We start from the raw sequence: 16,056 nt of genomic DNA on the forward strand, positions 1-16,056 counted from the left end.
GGTATAAGACAGCTGCACCCCGGAATTCTTTCGTGCTGTATTTTCATTCCTATTCAATCTCATTAAAAAATATCAAGATGAACCGTTCGCAAGGCCCAATCGGCAAACTCGCCCAAGGTGTCGTCACCGGGATTGGCTTCGCTTCCGAAGTGCGAGGGTACAGAAAAGCGAGAAAGGCAGCGAAACTAGACAACGAGAGTGAACTGCAGCGGCAGCCCCAGCTTGAAGACCAACCAGACAGCGCATCCCCTAGTCAGTCTGCGTCGTCACCCTCAAATTCTCACGAAGCGAAGGAAACCGATATCGATACAGAAGCGCTTCCCCCTTCCTATGAAGAAGTCGAGCGCTCATGGGAGCTAGACGAAGCACAAGACATCGTCATCGAGGCACAAAGGCCTCGCAAAAGCAAAAGCGGAGTTGCCAATCCAGATAAAGTCATTGCTGCGTTTCTGCAGCGACATCCTCCCTCTTCCAGTCCAGTATCGCCATCGCCACCACAAACACCACAACAGCCGGGTACTGGCTCCAGGCTTGAATACCCAGTTTCAATCCCGCAGCGCCGGCCAAAGGATAAGAAACGTGGGTTCATCCGTGCCTATGCGCCGGACCTGCAAAATGTCGGAATTGATCAGGAGACCTGGTTTGATTTTATTGAAACGCTCAATGAGGCCAGTCTTGCCAATCCGTGGATCAATGCATTGAATCTGGCGTCTCTTGCGGCGACTCCTTTGCCCTCTGCTATTTCTATGGCTGCTTCGACGGCTATTATGGTAGCTACTACCGTTGCAATCGAGACGCAGGGTCGATACCGGTAAGAAATCTATTTAAGTGTATGAACGCCGATGCTAAGAGATAATCATCTGTTAGACAAAATAAAGCACTGGATAAACTCAACGACGAGTTCTTTCGTCCCCGTGGGCTGTTCTGCCTTGTAATGACGTGGGACAGTACATCATTTGACTCCCGCACAAATTCCAATGTCAACACCACTATCCAAAACACTATCGATGGCCAGGGCAGAATCTCTCACAAGTTCCAGACTTCCAACGGAGTAACCAATGGAATGGAGTCCATACAAACCGCGCAGCTCATCTTTCCAGGCCTGGACCTTCTCACAACAGTATCAAAGGAGGAGGAAAAGGGTCTGAAGAAAAAGATGCGGCGCGGAAAACTTTTCGTTGGCGACTACATGGATCGACGGGCACAAGCCAGATTCGTACGTATATACAGTATAAACTCAGTCAAACACCCACAAGTACCTAGCTAACACTCCACAGTTCGCAGAAAATCCAACCAGCCATCTCAACCAAGGCGGAAAACCAACATTCCAATCCAAGTACGCTGATCCAACATACCAACTAGGAGGCAGATTCCAAACCCAGCTCCAGCTCCAATCCCGAGGCCACGGCTACAGCTCGAGGAGAGATATACGAAGAGAGAGAGGCTTTGGTGACGGACCTCTCGGACTAATCGGCCTGGCCGTACAGACAATTGCAGATCGAGGAAGTACAAGCGGAAACCGCTGCGCATTCCATGCTCCGTACGGCTCCGGTTTTGAGGTCCACGAGAGTGACAGGTACACAGAGTACCAGGAATCGCCGTACCCTCAACGAAGCGGCGTTAACATTGGCAGAGGTCGAGGGCTGAATAAGCTCTTCAGCTCTGTATGTCCTCTTTTTTTTTTCTCCCTTTCTTTTAAGATACTAGCTTTATAAAACAAGACTTGATACTGACATCGTATACAGAAAGTTCTATACCTAATGGTTGTGAATATGCCCACGGCGGAAGAGATGGCTGAAGCACGGCATTTGACGGCCGGTTGGGATGTTCAACCCGAGCAGTACCAATTTTAGATATATTTTATACAGATTTTAAGTTTTTAATTGTTATAGTATCCTATTTCTTTGCGGCTGCTTCATCTCGTGTTCTGTCTGGGGAGCTGCCAACGGGGTTCGACGAGGTGAGGCCCTTTTACAGACTTGATGTGTTCTTTGGAATATTGGCGAGGGGGAGACGCAGGCCGGTTGGATATGTCGTTATTATGAGGAGGCCTTGTTTGTTTGCTTTTAATTTAATATTAAGGAACCTTATTTTTATATTAAGGGTAGGAAATTCTACCGGAATGGACTTTTTCTTTTGTCAGAGTGTATTTAGAAGAGACTACTTCTACCGCATGGATCCAGCTTTGCAGGAGCTTTCATACCCAGCTAGGTACATGGACGGATCACAATTCCACGACGAGCTTGGTAGCACTAACACCAGCCTTGCACTTCTTTAGCGCCTCATCGACATTCTCAAGCCCCTTCCCCACAACAGTCGGCCTCGGGAGACACTGAATCCTGCCACTCTCCAGCGCAGGGGTCACAAAGTCTTCCCAAACGGGAGTCGCAATGTCATTAACCGCAAAGATCATACCAGCCTTGACATTCTCAGGCACATCAGCAGGAGGCGGATGCACAGCAGCAAGGTGTCCCCCACCCAGCTTGTCCAGGATAACCAGGTCATTGGCATAAGTCTCGGGTGTAGAGACAGCGTCGAAGATGCCGATGAACTCATTTCCAGTCTGCTGTACGGCAGCTATAACCTTTTGCGCGACGGCGGGGTCCTTGTGGTCGAAGACTTCGGTTGCGCCGCAGCGCTTGCTGAAGTTGAAGTTGTGTGCGCCGGCAATGGCAATGACGTTTATGCCTGCGGCTGTGGCGATCTGGGTTGTCATGGACCCGACAGATGAGGAGCCTCCGTAGATGACGATGGTCTTGCCGAGGGGCTTAACTGGGGTGTCGAGTGTGGGATATGGCAGGGCGAGGGCCGGGGTTGAGACACCTGGCATGGCGACACCTGGCTCCTTGAGGGAGAGAGCGCAGACGGCTGTTTCGACAGCGAAGGGGACGACAACACCGTCGGTGAAGGAGATGGCGTCGGGCAGGATGGCGGCTTTGGTGGCTGGGATGACGGTGTAGAGGGCGTAGGCGCCATCCTGGGGGCGGCCGGTGACGAGGTTGATTGCGTGGCTGTATGTGTTCAGCATCTTATTTTGCTCTGTAGCACGAAACGAGACTTACCCAATTACACGATCTCCCTTCTTGAAGCGCTGGACGTCAGGGCCAGCCTCGTGCACGACACCGGCAACGTCGCAGCCGAAGACGGAGGGCCACTGCTGGACGAAGACGCCGACATCCTGCATGTGGGTGTCGAGCGGGTTGATGGCGACGGCGGCGTTCTTGACAACAATCTCGCCGGGGCCAGCGGTGGGCAGAGGGGCGTCGCCGACTTCGAGGGGAGTACCGGCCTTGGTGAGCCAGGCAGCTTGGTTGGTGATGGTCATTGTGGATGAGGTGTTTTGGTGCAGAATGGAGTAGATGGTGTTGAGTTGGAGAGTGGCAGAAGACGGAGCGGAAGGAGTGTTAAATACATTGAGCAGTTGTAGTATAATCAATAGCAATAGCAGTAATGATTGTAATAGTAATAACAGTAGTAATAATGGCAGGTCCAGATATCAGAACGGCATGTGCGATTCTGCTATGCTGTTCCGTAGAATCACACATGCCGTTCCGAGACAGCACGTGTGGTTCTGGAACTGCATATGCGGTTCTGAGTCAGCTGAAGTCTTGGCATTCCCTTCATCCTTTCATCAACAACTCATCTCCACTACTCAACTATTCAGCATGAGATGAGACAGACATGCCCCCTGTCAGATTCGGCCCTGGGGGGATCCTCGAATACAACGAGCGGTACGCAGTACTCATCTGCCACGAGTGCCAGTATGCCATCCAGAAGAGCGCCCTGCAGAGCCATCTGCTGCGGCACAAGATCTATCGCACGGATAGACAGCAGCTCCTGTCGTTCATCTCTAAGCTGAATATCTTGGAACCGGACCGTGTGATTCTTCCTACACCGGATTCGCCTCCCATTAATGGACTCCCCGTCATCTCGGGCTTTCGCTGTACTGCCGCGGGTTGTGCCAACCTTTGTGCGAGTATCAAGCGCATGAAAGGGCATTGGAGAGATGTTCATGACATTAATGATGCCTCGCTTGCTCGGCCGGTTAAATTGCAGACTTTTTTTCGAGGCACGAAGATATCGTATTTCGAAGTTACTCCTACTGAAGAGGGTCACGATGCTGGGAGTGACAATGACGAAGACCACGATGCTGATATGGAAGACCTTGATCAGGTCGAAGGACCATCGCCAGCTACCAGTGTGGCTTCGCCAATGCCTCTGGACTTGGAAACGCTGTCGTACTTTCACCATTTCACATCCACGACAAGCATTACACTACCTAGCCGTCAAAACACGCCGGCGGCCGAATACTGGCAAACCCAAATTGTTCCCGAGGCACTCTCCAAGCATTTCTTAATGTATGGTATACTGGCACTATCTGCGTGCCACCTAGCTGCATTCACCGACTATCCAGAGGACGAACAACGCCATCGCGCGCGCGCATCCCAATTCTCTTCGGAATTCCGCAGAAGCCGAGAATCCGTCGCCACAGACGAGGACCACCTCAACGAGGCCGCAAATCATATCGAATACCTGCTACGCTGTGCACACTGGGCCCTGGCGGAATCACCTTCCGATCAGCGCATCATGCCAGAGCCAGGCGTCCCGGATCAACTACAGCGTATCATGGCCACCATCCAGGCCTCCATTTCTCCTCCATCCGCACAAGATCTCCCAGAAGAAACACCCGCGTATGCCCTTCGGATATTATCATGGAACCCCTCCGAACCAACAGGAAGAGGAAGCGGCTTTTCACCGGGAACCAACACACCTGCTGAAATATGTGACCGCCTCCGCGCCCTCCCCTCTCACATGGCCGATACATTCGGCAGACCCGAGAATCCACAGGACGTACTAGTCCCTCTATCAGCCGTAGCATCGCTAGTAGAATGCTGCGACATGAGCTTTGCATCGGACGACCCCGGATCAGCGTGGTGGGGGATGGCGACGTGGCTGACCAGATTACCGGCCCGCTTTACAGATTTAGTTGCAAATCACGACCCGGCGGTCTTGGTGGTGGTTGCACATTGGGCAGCCTTGCTGGTGAATCGCGCCGAGAATTGTGGCTGCTGGTGTGTTCGGGGATTGGCCATGACGGTTCTGCTTCGTATTGCTGAGAGGCTTCCTGCTGATGATGATGGGGATGGTGATGGGGGGGTTCAGCGCCTTGTTGCGCTTACTGTTGCGAGATGACTTGCAAGATACAGGAAATTCTCTATTCTATGTCTAATAAATACAATTCACAAACTGACTGGCTGACTATTTCAAACAAACCCACTGTATATACTCTGGTCTTCTCAGTGGCTCACCGCAATTCAACATGCGCAGCACACAACGAGACCGGGACCCTAATCATAAATATAGCAATATCCATTCTTGGTCGGACTGACAGCATGCCCAATTGTGATGTCCGGACTGAAATCAAACACCATCGTGTCATTCAGCGTCGCGTTACGACTGGGAGGCACTGTCGGTATCACATCAGCTCAGGTAAGAAAAAAAAAAATGCAAGAAAGAGAGAACTTACAATTCAACAACGTCAGCGTCCCATCCAACGCCCTTTCCCTCGTATCCAAGTCCAACCCCTGCCAAACCGTCCAAATGCGATCCACCTGGGCATGATGAAACCAAAACAGCGGATCCCCAGGAGACGTAAATATATCATTATCAACCCCAGAAATAAAACTATGGCCGGCCAAATGCGGACCCTGGAAGAACTTGGGATGAAACTCGTGGATATCCGTCATATTCACCAACATATCCAGGATCACGTCCCACGACGCCGACTCTTGCAGGAGCGAGTTGTTAAAGTCCCGAATCAGCGGCCGCGGGTTATACCCCAGACCATCCTCTCGCGGGTTCAAGGGCACATGCACACCTCTATCGTAGGAGTACGCAACGGGTCCAAGATGCAACGACCAGTTCGCAAAGGGTCCGTCGTGGATATACCCACCCCCTGTACCCGGCGGTGTATAGATCGCTGCATCAGGCGTGGGATTCGGGATGGGGAAGAGCTGTATCGTCCCATTCCTTCCGGGAACGTATCGCCCATTGCCGGACATCGAGGTCCTCGAGCCATCGTAGAGCGGGTTCGCGTGCGTTGGTTTGTTCGCCCAGTGCGACCACTCCCAGTATGGCTGGTACCCGGTGTATCCGCATTCCTCGCGGAGGGCTTTCTCGTAGAGGTGCACGAAGTGCCGGTGCCAGGCGAAGAAGAGGCCTGTGGCGTGGATGGTGCGGGTGTGCAGGATGTGCGTTGCCTGGAAGTCGTCGTAGCGCGTGCGCGCACCGGGGGCGAGCTTGGGGTCTATTGCTGAGGGGCGTTTGGTGAGGCATTTCACGGCGTTGATGTATGATAGCCGGGTTTTGGTGTCGAGGGTGCTCCTGTATGCATATCAACAAATGGTAAGGGGGTTAGGGGGGATGCTTGCGTACCATTCTTTGCGCACGACGAGCTTGTCCGGTGTACAGGGGCCTTGGCTGGGGAGGCGAGACTTGGTATTATTCTGATATTCATGCACAAGCTTCTTCATCAGCGCTTGGTTTGCATTTGCTTGCGCGAATAGGAGGAGCAGTGTGACTACTGTCGCCACGAGAGCTCTTGAAGTCATTCTTGAAAGCATGGCTATATCGATGCTATTGTCGATGTCTATGTTTCTGCTACTTGAGGCAGATGAAGCAATTTATACATACTCCCTCGCCCCCAAACACCAATCTCGAAGCTATGGGCCTACACGAGGGGCTGAACATGTCTCAGCCATTCTACTTCGTATATTCCTGTTTGAGACAGTGGACTGTTCCTGTGCCCGGTACCCCGAGTACGAAGGAGTATACAGATTTGGCTATTTTTATCGACTCGCGTAGCTTTCCCTTTGTAGGTGATGGCCAGGGTACTATGATATATATATAGAGCATCATCTCCAATATCTGGGTATATGAATATCTCAACCAAAGCCACCGAAATAGCAAGCAAGATGACTCCGCCACTCCTCGCCCTCGAAGAGCACTTCTACTCAAACGCCATCTTCAACTCCATTGGCGAGACCTTCCAGCGGACCCTGCAAGGCGTGCCCGGCCTGGCAGACCAGCTCCGAGACTTCGGCGACGGCCGAATCGAAGCGATGGATCAGGGCAACATCTCGTTGCAGGTCGTTTCTCACGCATTTACTCCGGGTTCGTATCCACTCTGGGCCTTCATCCTAGCTCCCCATAAGCAAATTCACACGTGTGCAGCATGAGCATGAGCTGACAACGTGGACAACACCTGCAGGAGGCCCCAGCGCCCAAGCCTGTCAGACAGGAAACGACGAACTGGCGAGCCGGATCGAGCAAATCAGCGACAGCGACCGGCACCGCTTCGCAGCCTTTGCAGTCCTGCCTGTCTCCGACCCTGCTGCGTCGGCGGCCGAGTTGGAGCGCGCCGTCGCGCATCTGGGTTTCGTCGGTGCCCTAATCGACAACCATGGCGCTGACGGGAAGCACTTTGATGGCCCTGAATACGACGTCCTATGGGCCCAGGCTTGCAAACTTGACGTGCCTATCTATCTACACCCGACTTGGCCGTCGGCGCGCATGGCGGAGAATTTCATGGGCTCGTACCCCGTGTCTGTGGGTATTAGTCTAGGTGGGCCTGGCTTTGGCTGGCATGGCGACGTAGGTCTGCATGTTCTGAAGCTATTCGCGGCCGGTGTATTCGACCGGTTCCCGACGTTGAAGATCATTATTGGGCATATGGGAGAGACCTTGCCGTTTATGCTGGAGCGGGTCAGTGATATGAGTACGCGCTGGGGTGGTTGGGGGGTCAAGCAAAGACCGCTGAGACAGGTCTGGGATGAGAACATCTGGATTACCACTTCTGGAAGCTGGAGCCTGGCTCCACTGAAGTGCATCTTGCATAACACTCAAGTGGAGCGGATTATGTACAGCGTGGACTACCCGTTTGAGTCTACAGAGAGAGGACTGGAGTGGTTCAGGGAGCTGGAGGACAGTGGGTTGTTGACGGAGGAGCAGCTCGAGATGGTGGCGTATCGCAATGCTGAGAAGTTGCTGCGAGTGAAGGTGTAGAACTGATTTGTATCGTGTTTATTAAATCTTCTTGTCATTTTATATTGTCCATCAAGAATGCAGCATTTCCATCCAACACTCTTCGCACACTCTCCTGATCCTCCTCATTTGGAAGATCAACCCTAGGCTTCAGTCCCCGATTCAACATAACAAACGCCATACACCGATACGGCCTCGGATAAGCCTGGAGCTCCTCCGGCATAACCAGCGTCGTAGCATCCCCACCCGGAAAGACACAGACAAGCCGGTCGCGGACATAGATGGCCTCGAGTCTGACGATGCGCCAGGGCCCTGAATCGGACAGTTTCTGCAGTCGATGCAGCAGCCGCATGTACGACGCCAGCTCGTACTCCGCGCCGTCTAGCGTAATCGAGCTGGTGATGAGACAAAAGGCCGAGCTGGTGGCGCGGTGCCCGCGGACTTTGATATCCACTGGGTCGAAGGAGGAGTGGATAACGTTGACTTTGCCCTGGTGGACTGCGGACGAACGGGCGAGGAAGGCGTCGATATTTCCTTGGAACCTTGTACAGTTAGCTCTGTAACTAAAATGTTGGCCTTAGACTGCATACCAGGAAACGTCAATGTAGGTTTCAGCAGCATCTGGATGGAAGGCTGCCCGGCATCGATCCCACTGCGCTGTATCGCGGTGGTAGCGCTCACGCTTGAGGAGCGCGATGATATCGGGAATATCCGTATCTGCCATTCTCGAGGTGTATAGGGTTACTGCGGCTGAAGGGGCGCAGGCCAGTGGGTTCTTTATCAGTCTGACTCTCACATAACTCCATTGTCTAATTGTGTGACCGGTCAAGAGACGCAGTATCTCGACCCAGAGTATATATCGCGGCACTGCTGATTTCTAAGCGTCTCATCCTGAATAACGCAAGCCACCCCTTCAGAACATAACCTGGTGTTCTCTAAAGATTGGTAATACTCTTATTTTAGCCCTCCCAAGGCCTCGGCATGCACCTGGGTGGAGCCCTAATCCGGTCATATCGGTCTTCTAGAACCCAGTAAGCGCCTGAAGGATGAGGCTCTGTCTCTGACACACGGTTTCACCGTCGATACTCGGCTCTAGATTCAGAGTTTGGGCATACTCTGCCTTTTCTGGGCCCTGCGATGGCGGAATGCGCTGTGGAATACACATCAGACAGCCATGGAGTGCCTAGCAGAAGCGGGTGGTGAGGCGCTGAAGGATTGCCCAGACGCGAATACGAGTATAGAGAAGAAGTATATAGCCCTCAATGCACCCAGCCTCGGAGCTGAATCATCTTTCCCAAGGAAGCAGTCAGTGTCTCTAGAACTTTCAAGGCCTTTTTTCTACTGTCCAAAATGACTTCCAAGAACGTCCTCTTTTTCCCCCATGAGCGGGCCACCTTGGCAGCCGTGCACGATCTGAACGTGCGCTCCAAGTCGCGCCGCAGACTGCAGGCCCTCCTTACCGAAGCGTCGACGGTGGTACAGCGACATACCGCTACACTGGATGGACCTGAGCGGGCTCGGATTGGCCCATTCGAGGACCTCGTGGAGCTCGCTGAGCGACATGCCGCTCAGACCAAGGGTCGTATAGTCGCTGACTTGGTTCTCTTGACCACTGTCCAGATAGGCCAGCTTCTTGTGTATGTGGAATTGACCTTGACCATCTCGTTCACCGTACTAACTATGCCCCTAGTCTGGCCGAAGAACAGCCCTCTCTCTTGTCAACGAGGGTATATCCGCTGGCATTCGGCGCTGGATTACTGGCAGCAGGCGTTGCCGTTGCCGCCTCGACGGTAGACGATATCGTCACCCTGGGTCTGGAGGCCGTGTCAGTTTCCTTTCGTCTAGGGCTTGCTCTCCAGCGCAGGGGGAAAGACATTGAAGACTCGGATGAGCCATGGGCTCGAGTGGTGTCCAACGCCGTCAGTGGTTCCGACTTGGAGCAAGCACTTGAAAGGTTCAATGCCTCGCTGAGTCCAATGAACCGGGTCTATATCGGCCAGCTCTTGGCGGAGAGTACTGTGATCTTTGGACCGCCGTCTACGCTGGATGCTTTTACAAAGACACCAGAGATTGCTCCTGCAATGGCTTTGCCCATGAAAGTACTGGACAAGGCACCTATGCATGGATCTCATTTGCCTGCCATCAATGCTACAAGTATTGTAGGCGCAGGTTCCGTGACTCGAAAAGTGACAGAGCTCTGGAAGCGTGCCGTGGACCAGGTCGCCCATCAGCGCATCTATATGGAGGAGACAGTTGCAGCGCTCGTCAATGACCTCGAATCTAATACCGATATTATCCTTACCTCTATTGGATCTTCCGAGACATCCGGAATCACAACCCTCCTCGAAAAGAATTCCATTCTCGTCGAAACCAGCCAGTTGAGTCCGACGCCCAAACCCTACGGCGACGACATCAACAGCATCCCAGCAGACGCCATCGCAGTCGTCGGCATGTCCGGCCGCTTCCCAGACAGCGATACCCTAGACGAGTTCTGGAAACTGCTCGAAACCGCCCAAACCACGCACCAGGTGATCCCCGAAACGCGCTTCAACGTAGACGATTTCTACGACCCAACGCGCGCAAAGCACAACGCCCTTCTCGCGCGCTACGGCTGCTTCCTCAAGAACCCTGGCGACTTCGATCACCGGCTTTTCAATATCTCCCCGCGCGAGGCAATGCAGATGGACCCCGTGCAGCGCATGCTGCTTATGACTACTTACGAAGCACTTGAGATGGCTGGTTACTCCTCCAGCCCTGAAAGCGAGCACGAGCAGACACTCCCGCGTATCGCCACGTACTTTGGCCAGACCGTCGATGACTGGAAGAGTATCAATGAGCAGCAGGGCATCGACACGCACTTCCTCCCCGGTGTAAACCGCGGGTTTGCGCCAGGCCGGCTGTCTCATTTCTTCCAGTGGGCCGGTGGATTTTACAGCATTGACACGGGCTGCTCGTCTAGTGCTACAGCGCTGTGTCTGGCGCGGGACGCATTGGCAGCTGGGAAGTACGATGCTGCGGTCGTTGGCGGCGGGACGTTGTTGACTGCGCCGGAGTGGTTTGCTGGGCTAAGTCAGGGCGGGTTTCTCTCGCCTACGGGGGCCTGCAAGACGTTCTCGGATACGGCTGATGGGTATTGTCGTGGCGAGGGCGTTGGGGTTGTCGTTTTGAAACGGCTGGCTGATGCTCTTCGGGACAAGGATGATGTTGTTGCTGTTATTGCTGGTGCGTCTCGCAACTGTAATGCCGGTGCTGGTTCGATCACGTACCCCGGGGAGAAAGCTCAGGGGGAATTATACCGGCGAGTAATGCGTCAGGCTGCGGTGCGTCCGGAGCAAGTTGACGTTGTGGAGATGCATGGCACTGGTACGCAGGCTGGGGATCGCGTTGAGATGCACGCTGTCCAAGGCGTCTTTGCACCGTCTAATGGACCCCAGAGGGAGAAGCCGCTGATTGTCGGCGCCTTGAAGGCGAATATCGGACACAGCGAGGCAGCAGCTGGGATTATTTCCATGATGAAGGCCATTCTTGTGCTTCAACATGATAAGATCCCAGCGCAGCCCAGCCAGCCCATCAAATTGAATCCGCACCTCGCACCGCTAATCGGGAGTCAAATACAGCTTGCGAATGGGCAGTCTTGGACTAGAAATGGATCGGAGCCGCGGTATATCTTTGTTAATAACTTCGATGCTGCTGGGGGGAATGTCAGTATGCTTTTGCAGGATCCCCCGGCCTTTGCCCTACTTGCACCACCGCAGTATGATGCGCGAACACACCATGTCATTGTCACGTCTGGACGCACGGCGACAGCCCATGAAGCGAACCGAAAGCGTCTTTTGCAGTACTTGAATGAGCATCCAGATACAAACCTGGCTGATCTTGCCTACACGACGACCGCGCGCCGCATGCACAATGTCCACCGTGATGCGTACGTGGTGTCGTCTACATCCGACCTACTGCGCCAACTGCAAAAACCATTAAACGATAAATTGGATTCTGCACCTCCATCTGCCGTTGTCTTTGCCTTTACCGGTCAAGGCGCGCAGAGCTTGGGCATGGGTGGCGCGCTGTATAGCACATCGCCTGCTTTCCGGAGCCTAGTGGACTCCCTGCAGGACCTCTGCGATGCACAAGGCCTGCTAACCAAGTTTATCAATGCTATTCGCAACCCACAAGATGAAGGCTCAGTGACGGAGGTAGATATGCAGGTCGCCACAGTCGCCCTCGAGATCGCCCTAGCACGATATTGGCAATCACTGGGAATACGACCAACAGCCCTAATCGGCCACAGTCTAGGCGAGTACGCAGCACTCTGCATTGCCGGAGTACTTTCAGCCAGCGACACCCTCGCACTAGCCTTCAAACGCGCATCGCTCATCTTCAGCCGCTGTCCTCCATCCGAGGCCGGGATGCTAGCCGTCAACCTGCCCATGCGCACAGTGCAGTACCGAATCCGCGACTCTGCCGCGACAGCAGGATGCGAGGTGTGCTGTGTCAATGGCCCATCGAGTACCGTTGTCGGTGGTCCCGTTGCTGCTATTGATGCTCTGGATGAGTATCTCCAGTCAGAAGACGGGGGGAAAGTCTCGACTACTCGGCTGCGTGTGCAGCATGCATTCCATACTCGCCAGATGGACGTCCTCCTCGACGAGCTTGAAGCTGCCGCTGCGCAAGTCCCCTTCCGTGCGCCGACTCTGCCTGTGGCGAGTACAGTGCTAGGTCGGATTGTGAAACAGGGGGAAAAGGACGTTTTCAATGCTGAGTATCTGAGGCGGCATACCAGGGAGCCGGTGGCTTTCTTGGATGCGGTTCGTGCTTGTGAGGCAGGGGGACTCATTTCGGAACGGGCATTTGCTGTTGAGATTGGGCCGCATCCTATTTGCATTGGTCTTATTGCTGCTTGTCTGGAGTCGGCTCGTGTGAATGCCTGGCCGAGTCTGCGTCGTGGGGGTGAGGACTGGCAGGCTGTTTCTGGTGTGATGGCTGCTGCGCATAGGGCTCAGCTGCCTGTTTCCTGGCAGGAGTTTCATAAAGATCATCTCGGTTCTGTTCGTTTGGTCAGTGACTTGCCGACGTATGCTTTTGATCTGAAGACGTTCTGGCATTCGTACAAGTCTCCTATCCCAGCCAGCACTGTCGCGTCAGCATCGTCCACTGTCGGACATTCAAGGCTGTCATCTACTACACTGCATTCTGTGGAGGAGACGAAGAAGAAAGACGGAACACTGTTTGGGAAATTTACAGTCGACCTGTCAGACCCCAAATTGGCCAAAGCCATCGGCGGCCATGTTGTCGACGAATCGGCCATCTGCCCAGCGAGCATCTTCATTGACATGGCATACACCGCAGCAGCATATCTCGAACAGGAGCAGCAAAACACTTCTCCTTCATTGACCACGTACGAACTGACGAGCCTCGAAATGCACAGTCCCCTTGTTCTACGAGACGATATGGAGGTCCTCCCACAGGTCTGGGTAGAAGCAGCCCTGGACACGAAAACCAATGTGGTTTCAGTTCATTTCAAAGGACTGAAGTCTCCCAAAACTACACCAGTCGAGTACGGATCTGCCGTCATGTACCTGGCACAGAACGATTCATCTGCTCGACGCGAATGGTCTCGTATCCAACCCCTGGTCAAGGCGCGCGTACAGACACTCAACAACGCCATCCGCCCACGCGAAGTCCACGCTTTAGACACAGCACTCTTCTATAAAGTATTTTCCGAGATCGTGGACTATTCGCCCCCTTACCACGCAGTCCAAGAGGCTGTTATCGCCGCTGACTTCCGCGACGCCGCTGTTACTCTGCAACTCACGCCCACCGCTGACCATGGTCGTTTCATCAGCAGTCCCTTCGCGGTAGATGCGCTGGTTCATGTGGCTGGGTTCCTGCTCAATGCCGACGTGCGTCGTGCAAAGCATGAAGTCCACATTGCCAATCATATTGGTTCGTTGCGTATCGTGGGTGATATTTCCTCCCCTGGCCCGTATCATGTCTACGCCACCATCCGCGAGCAGGACTCCAAGACTGGCACCAGTTTGTGTGATGTCTATGCCACTGATAGTCGGGACAACCTTGTTGCTGTCTGCACGGATATCTGCTTCAAGAAATTGGACAGGGACTTCTTTGCTTTGCTTACTGGTGCTACCCGCGGCCGCTCACCAAGGCCAGTGCGGGCTCCAGCTGCCCCAGTTAGGGCTATTCCTACACCAAAGCGAGCAAAGCAGGTAGTCCCCTCGCCGAGCCCTAGTCCAAGCAGCAGCAGTGGTTCTTCTGGTACAAATACACCTGTATCGAGACCAGATACTCCTGGAAGCGTGTCAGACACAGTCGATCTAAGCGACGAGCTACTGGAAGCTGTGGCGGAGCGAACAGGCGTCAGCGTGGACGAAATGAAAGGCGCCCCGGGAACCACCTTCACAGAGTTCGGGGTCGATTCGCAGATGGCAATTGCTATCTTGGCTAGCTTCCAGCGCACGACTGCTGTGGAGCTCCCAGCGGCTTTCTTTACTAACTTCCCGACTCCGGCTGATGTACAGCAGGAACTAGGGAGTTCAATCGCAGACTTTGAGGAGATGGAGATGGCAAAGCCTAGTCCTAAGCCGAAAGTCTCGGATAGTGTCACGGTTAAGAAGAGCCAAGGTCCTGCGTTAAGCGAACATCTTTTGTCTCTTGTTGCAGATGCGCTGGGTCTCGAGGATAGCGACCTTACACCGTCGACTACCTTTGACTCGGTGGGTATGGACTCGATGCTCAGTATCAAGATCACTGCAGCTTTCCAGAGCGAGACCAGTGTTGAGCTGCCTGCTGCTTTTTTCACTCAGAATCCCACAGTTGGCAGCGCACAGGAAGCTCTGGATGATGAAGATGACACAGAGAACACACCCACCCCTGCCGCCGCCGCCGCTGCTGCTGCTGCTGCTCCAGCAAAAGAACCAACAAAATCCGACCCTCGCCAGCAAAAGCTCTCCTCCGCCGTCTCCCGCGCAGTTCTAATCCAAGGAAAATCCCAATCCCGCTCTGCGCCCCTATTCCTCACAACCGACGGCTCCGGCACCGTCGAGTCCTACATCCACCTCAAAGCCCTCCCAGCCGGCCGCCGCATCTACGCCCTGGAATCCCCCTTCCTCGAACACCCCGAAACGTTCGACCTCTCCATCGAGGAAATGGCGTCCATTTTCCTGCGCACCATCCGGCGCATCCAGCCAACAGGACCCTACCTGATCGGCGGCTGGTCCGCGGGGTCCATGTACGCATATGAAGTCGCCCACCGACTTACCCGGGAAGGAGAGTCCATTGACGGCCTTATCATCCTGGATATGCGCGCTCCTTCGCTCATCCCCACTTCCATCGTTACGACGGAGTTTGTGAATAAACTCGGGACCTTTGAGGGGATTAATCGCGCGCGAGACCTCCCGGAGGATCTATCGGTGAAGGAACGCGAGCATCTCATGGCAACCTGCCGCGCATTGTCAGCCTACGATGCGCCTGCATTTGCCGCAGGCCGTGAGCCCAAACATGTCGCTGTGGTCTGGGCCCGTGAGGGCCTTGATAACAGGCCCGATGCGCCTGTTGCGGCGATGGAGCGGCCTGGGGTGGATATTGGGAAGACGCTGTATGAGATGAACTTAGATGAGTTTGAGCGGTACTTTAACTCGTGGTTTTATGGCCGCAGGGAGACGTTTGGGATGAATGGGTGGGAGACGCTTGTTGGCGANGGGATTTCGGTTCATACGGTGAACGGAGGTGAGTTTAAACCTATCCTGTTCTGTTCTATCTTTGCTATCCTACTCATGTTCTTGATTGCTGACTGTTTAGATCACTTCTCTATGATGTGCCCGCCGTTTGCGGAGGAGGTTGGGGCTGTTGTTGTCGAGACTGTTCGCCGGGCTGTGGAATGAGATCGGCTATAGATATAGACCTAGAATGGTAATAAATGGTAATAAATAACCTGCTGTATACTGAAGTTAAAGTTCATCTGCCCCACCGCTCCCGTCGCTCCTTCCCTCCCGCCCG

The 16,056-nt window shown here is 53.9% G+C and overlaps 7 protein-coding genes across 7 annotated transcripts; 4 read left to right on the forward strand and 3 right to left on the reverse strand.

Moving 5' to 3' along the window:
* Positions 1-77: 77 nt before the first annotated feature.
* On the forward strand, positions 78-1,853 carry ASPSYDRAFT_92019 (uncharacterized protein; the record flags this gene model as incomplete). The annotated part of the gene is made up of 4 exons (XM_040852589.1): positions 78-811; positions 868-1,216; positions 1,278-1,664; positions 1,746-1,853. 4 exons carry the CDS (start codon positions 78-80, stop codon positions 1,851-1,853), a joined length of 1,578 nt encoding a protein of 525 aa, XP_040699613.1.
* A 371-nt stretch (positions 1,854-2,224) lies between these two features.
* On the reverse strand, positions 2,225-3,325 carry ASPSYDRAFT_92020 (zinc-binding alcohol dehydrogenase family protein; the record flags this gene model as incomplete). Its single annotated transcript, XM_040852590.1, has 2 exons — positions 2,225-3,011; positions 3,063-3,325. 2 exons carry the CDS (start codon positions 3,323-3,325, stop codon positions 2,225-2,227), a joined length of 1,050 nt encoding a protein of 349 aa, XP_040699614.1.
* A 356-nt stretch (positions 3,326-3,681) lies between these two features.
* On the forward strand, positions 3,682-5,193 carry ASPSYDRAFT_59998 (uncharacterized protein; the record flags this gene model as incomplete). Its single annotated transcript, XM_040849787.1, has 1 exon — positions 3,682-5,193. The coding sequence occupies one exon, from the start codon at positions 3,682-3,684 to the stop codon at positions 5,191-5,193; it is 1,512 nt and encodes a 503-aa protein (XP_040699615.1).
* Positions 5,194-5,348: 155 nt separating this feature from the next.
* On the reverse strand, positions 5,349-6,533 carry ASPSYDRAFT_157021 (tyrosinase family protein; the record flags this gene model as incomplete). The annotated part of the gene is made up of 3 exons (XM_040842612.1): positions 5,349-5,467; positions 5,528-6,384; positions 6,436-6,533. The coding sequence occupies 3 exons, from the start codon at positions 6,531-6,533 to the stop codon at positions 5,349-5,351; spliced, it is 1,074 nt and encodes a 357-aa protein (XP_040699616.1).
* Positions 6,534-6,974: 441 nt separating this feature from the next.
* On the forward strand, positions 6,975-8,125 carry ASPSYDRAFT_1157943 (amidohydrolase family protein; the record flags this gene model as incomplete). The annotated part of the gene is made up of 2 exons (XM_040840039.1): positions 6,975-7,173; positions 7,274-8,125. 2 exons carry the CDS (start codon positions 6,975-6,977, stop codon positions 8,062-8,064), a joined length of 990 nt encoding a protein of 329 aa, XP_040699617.1. The 3' UTR covers positions 8,065-8,125.
* Positions 8,099-8,767, reverse strand: ASPSYDRAFT_157426 (uncharacterized protein; the record flags this gene model as incomplete). The annotated part of the gene is made up of 2 exons (XM_040842638.1): positions 8,099-8,585; positions 8,634-8,767. The coding sequence occupies 2 exons, from the start codon at positions 8,765-8,767 to the stop codon at positions 8,099-8,101; spliced, it is 621 nt and encodes a 206-aa protein (XP_040699618.1).
* Positions 8,768-9,393: 626 nt separating this feature from the next.
* ASPSYDRAFT_33835 (uncharacterized protein) lies at positions 9,394-15,941 on the forward strand (the record flags this gene model as incomplete). The annotated part of the gene is made up of 3 exons (XM_040845148.1): positions 9,394-9,680; positions 9,734-15,786; positions 15,859-15,941. 3 exons carry the CDS (start codon positions 9,394-9,396, stop codon positions 15,939-15,941), a joined length of 6,423 nt encoding a protein of 2,140 aa, XP_040699619.1.
* Positions 15,942-16,056: the final 115 nt, after the last annotated feature.

This window comes from Aspergillus sydowii (genome assembly GCF_001890705.1).
Source record: "Aspergillus sydowii CBS 593.65 unplaced genomic scaffold ASPSYscaffold_10, whole genome shotgun sequence".
Classification (NCBI taxonomy): Eukaryota; Fungi; Ascomycota; class Eurotiomycetes; order Eurotiales; family Aspergillaceae; genus Aspergillus; species Aspergillus sydowii.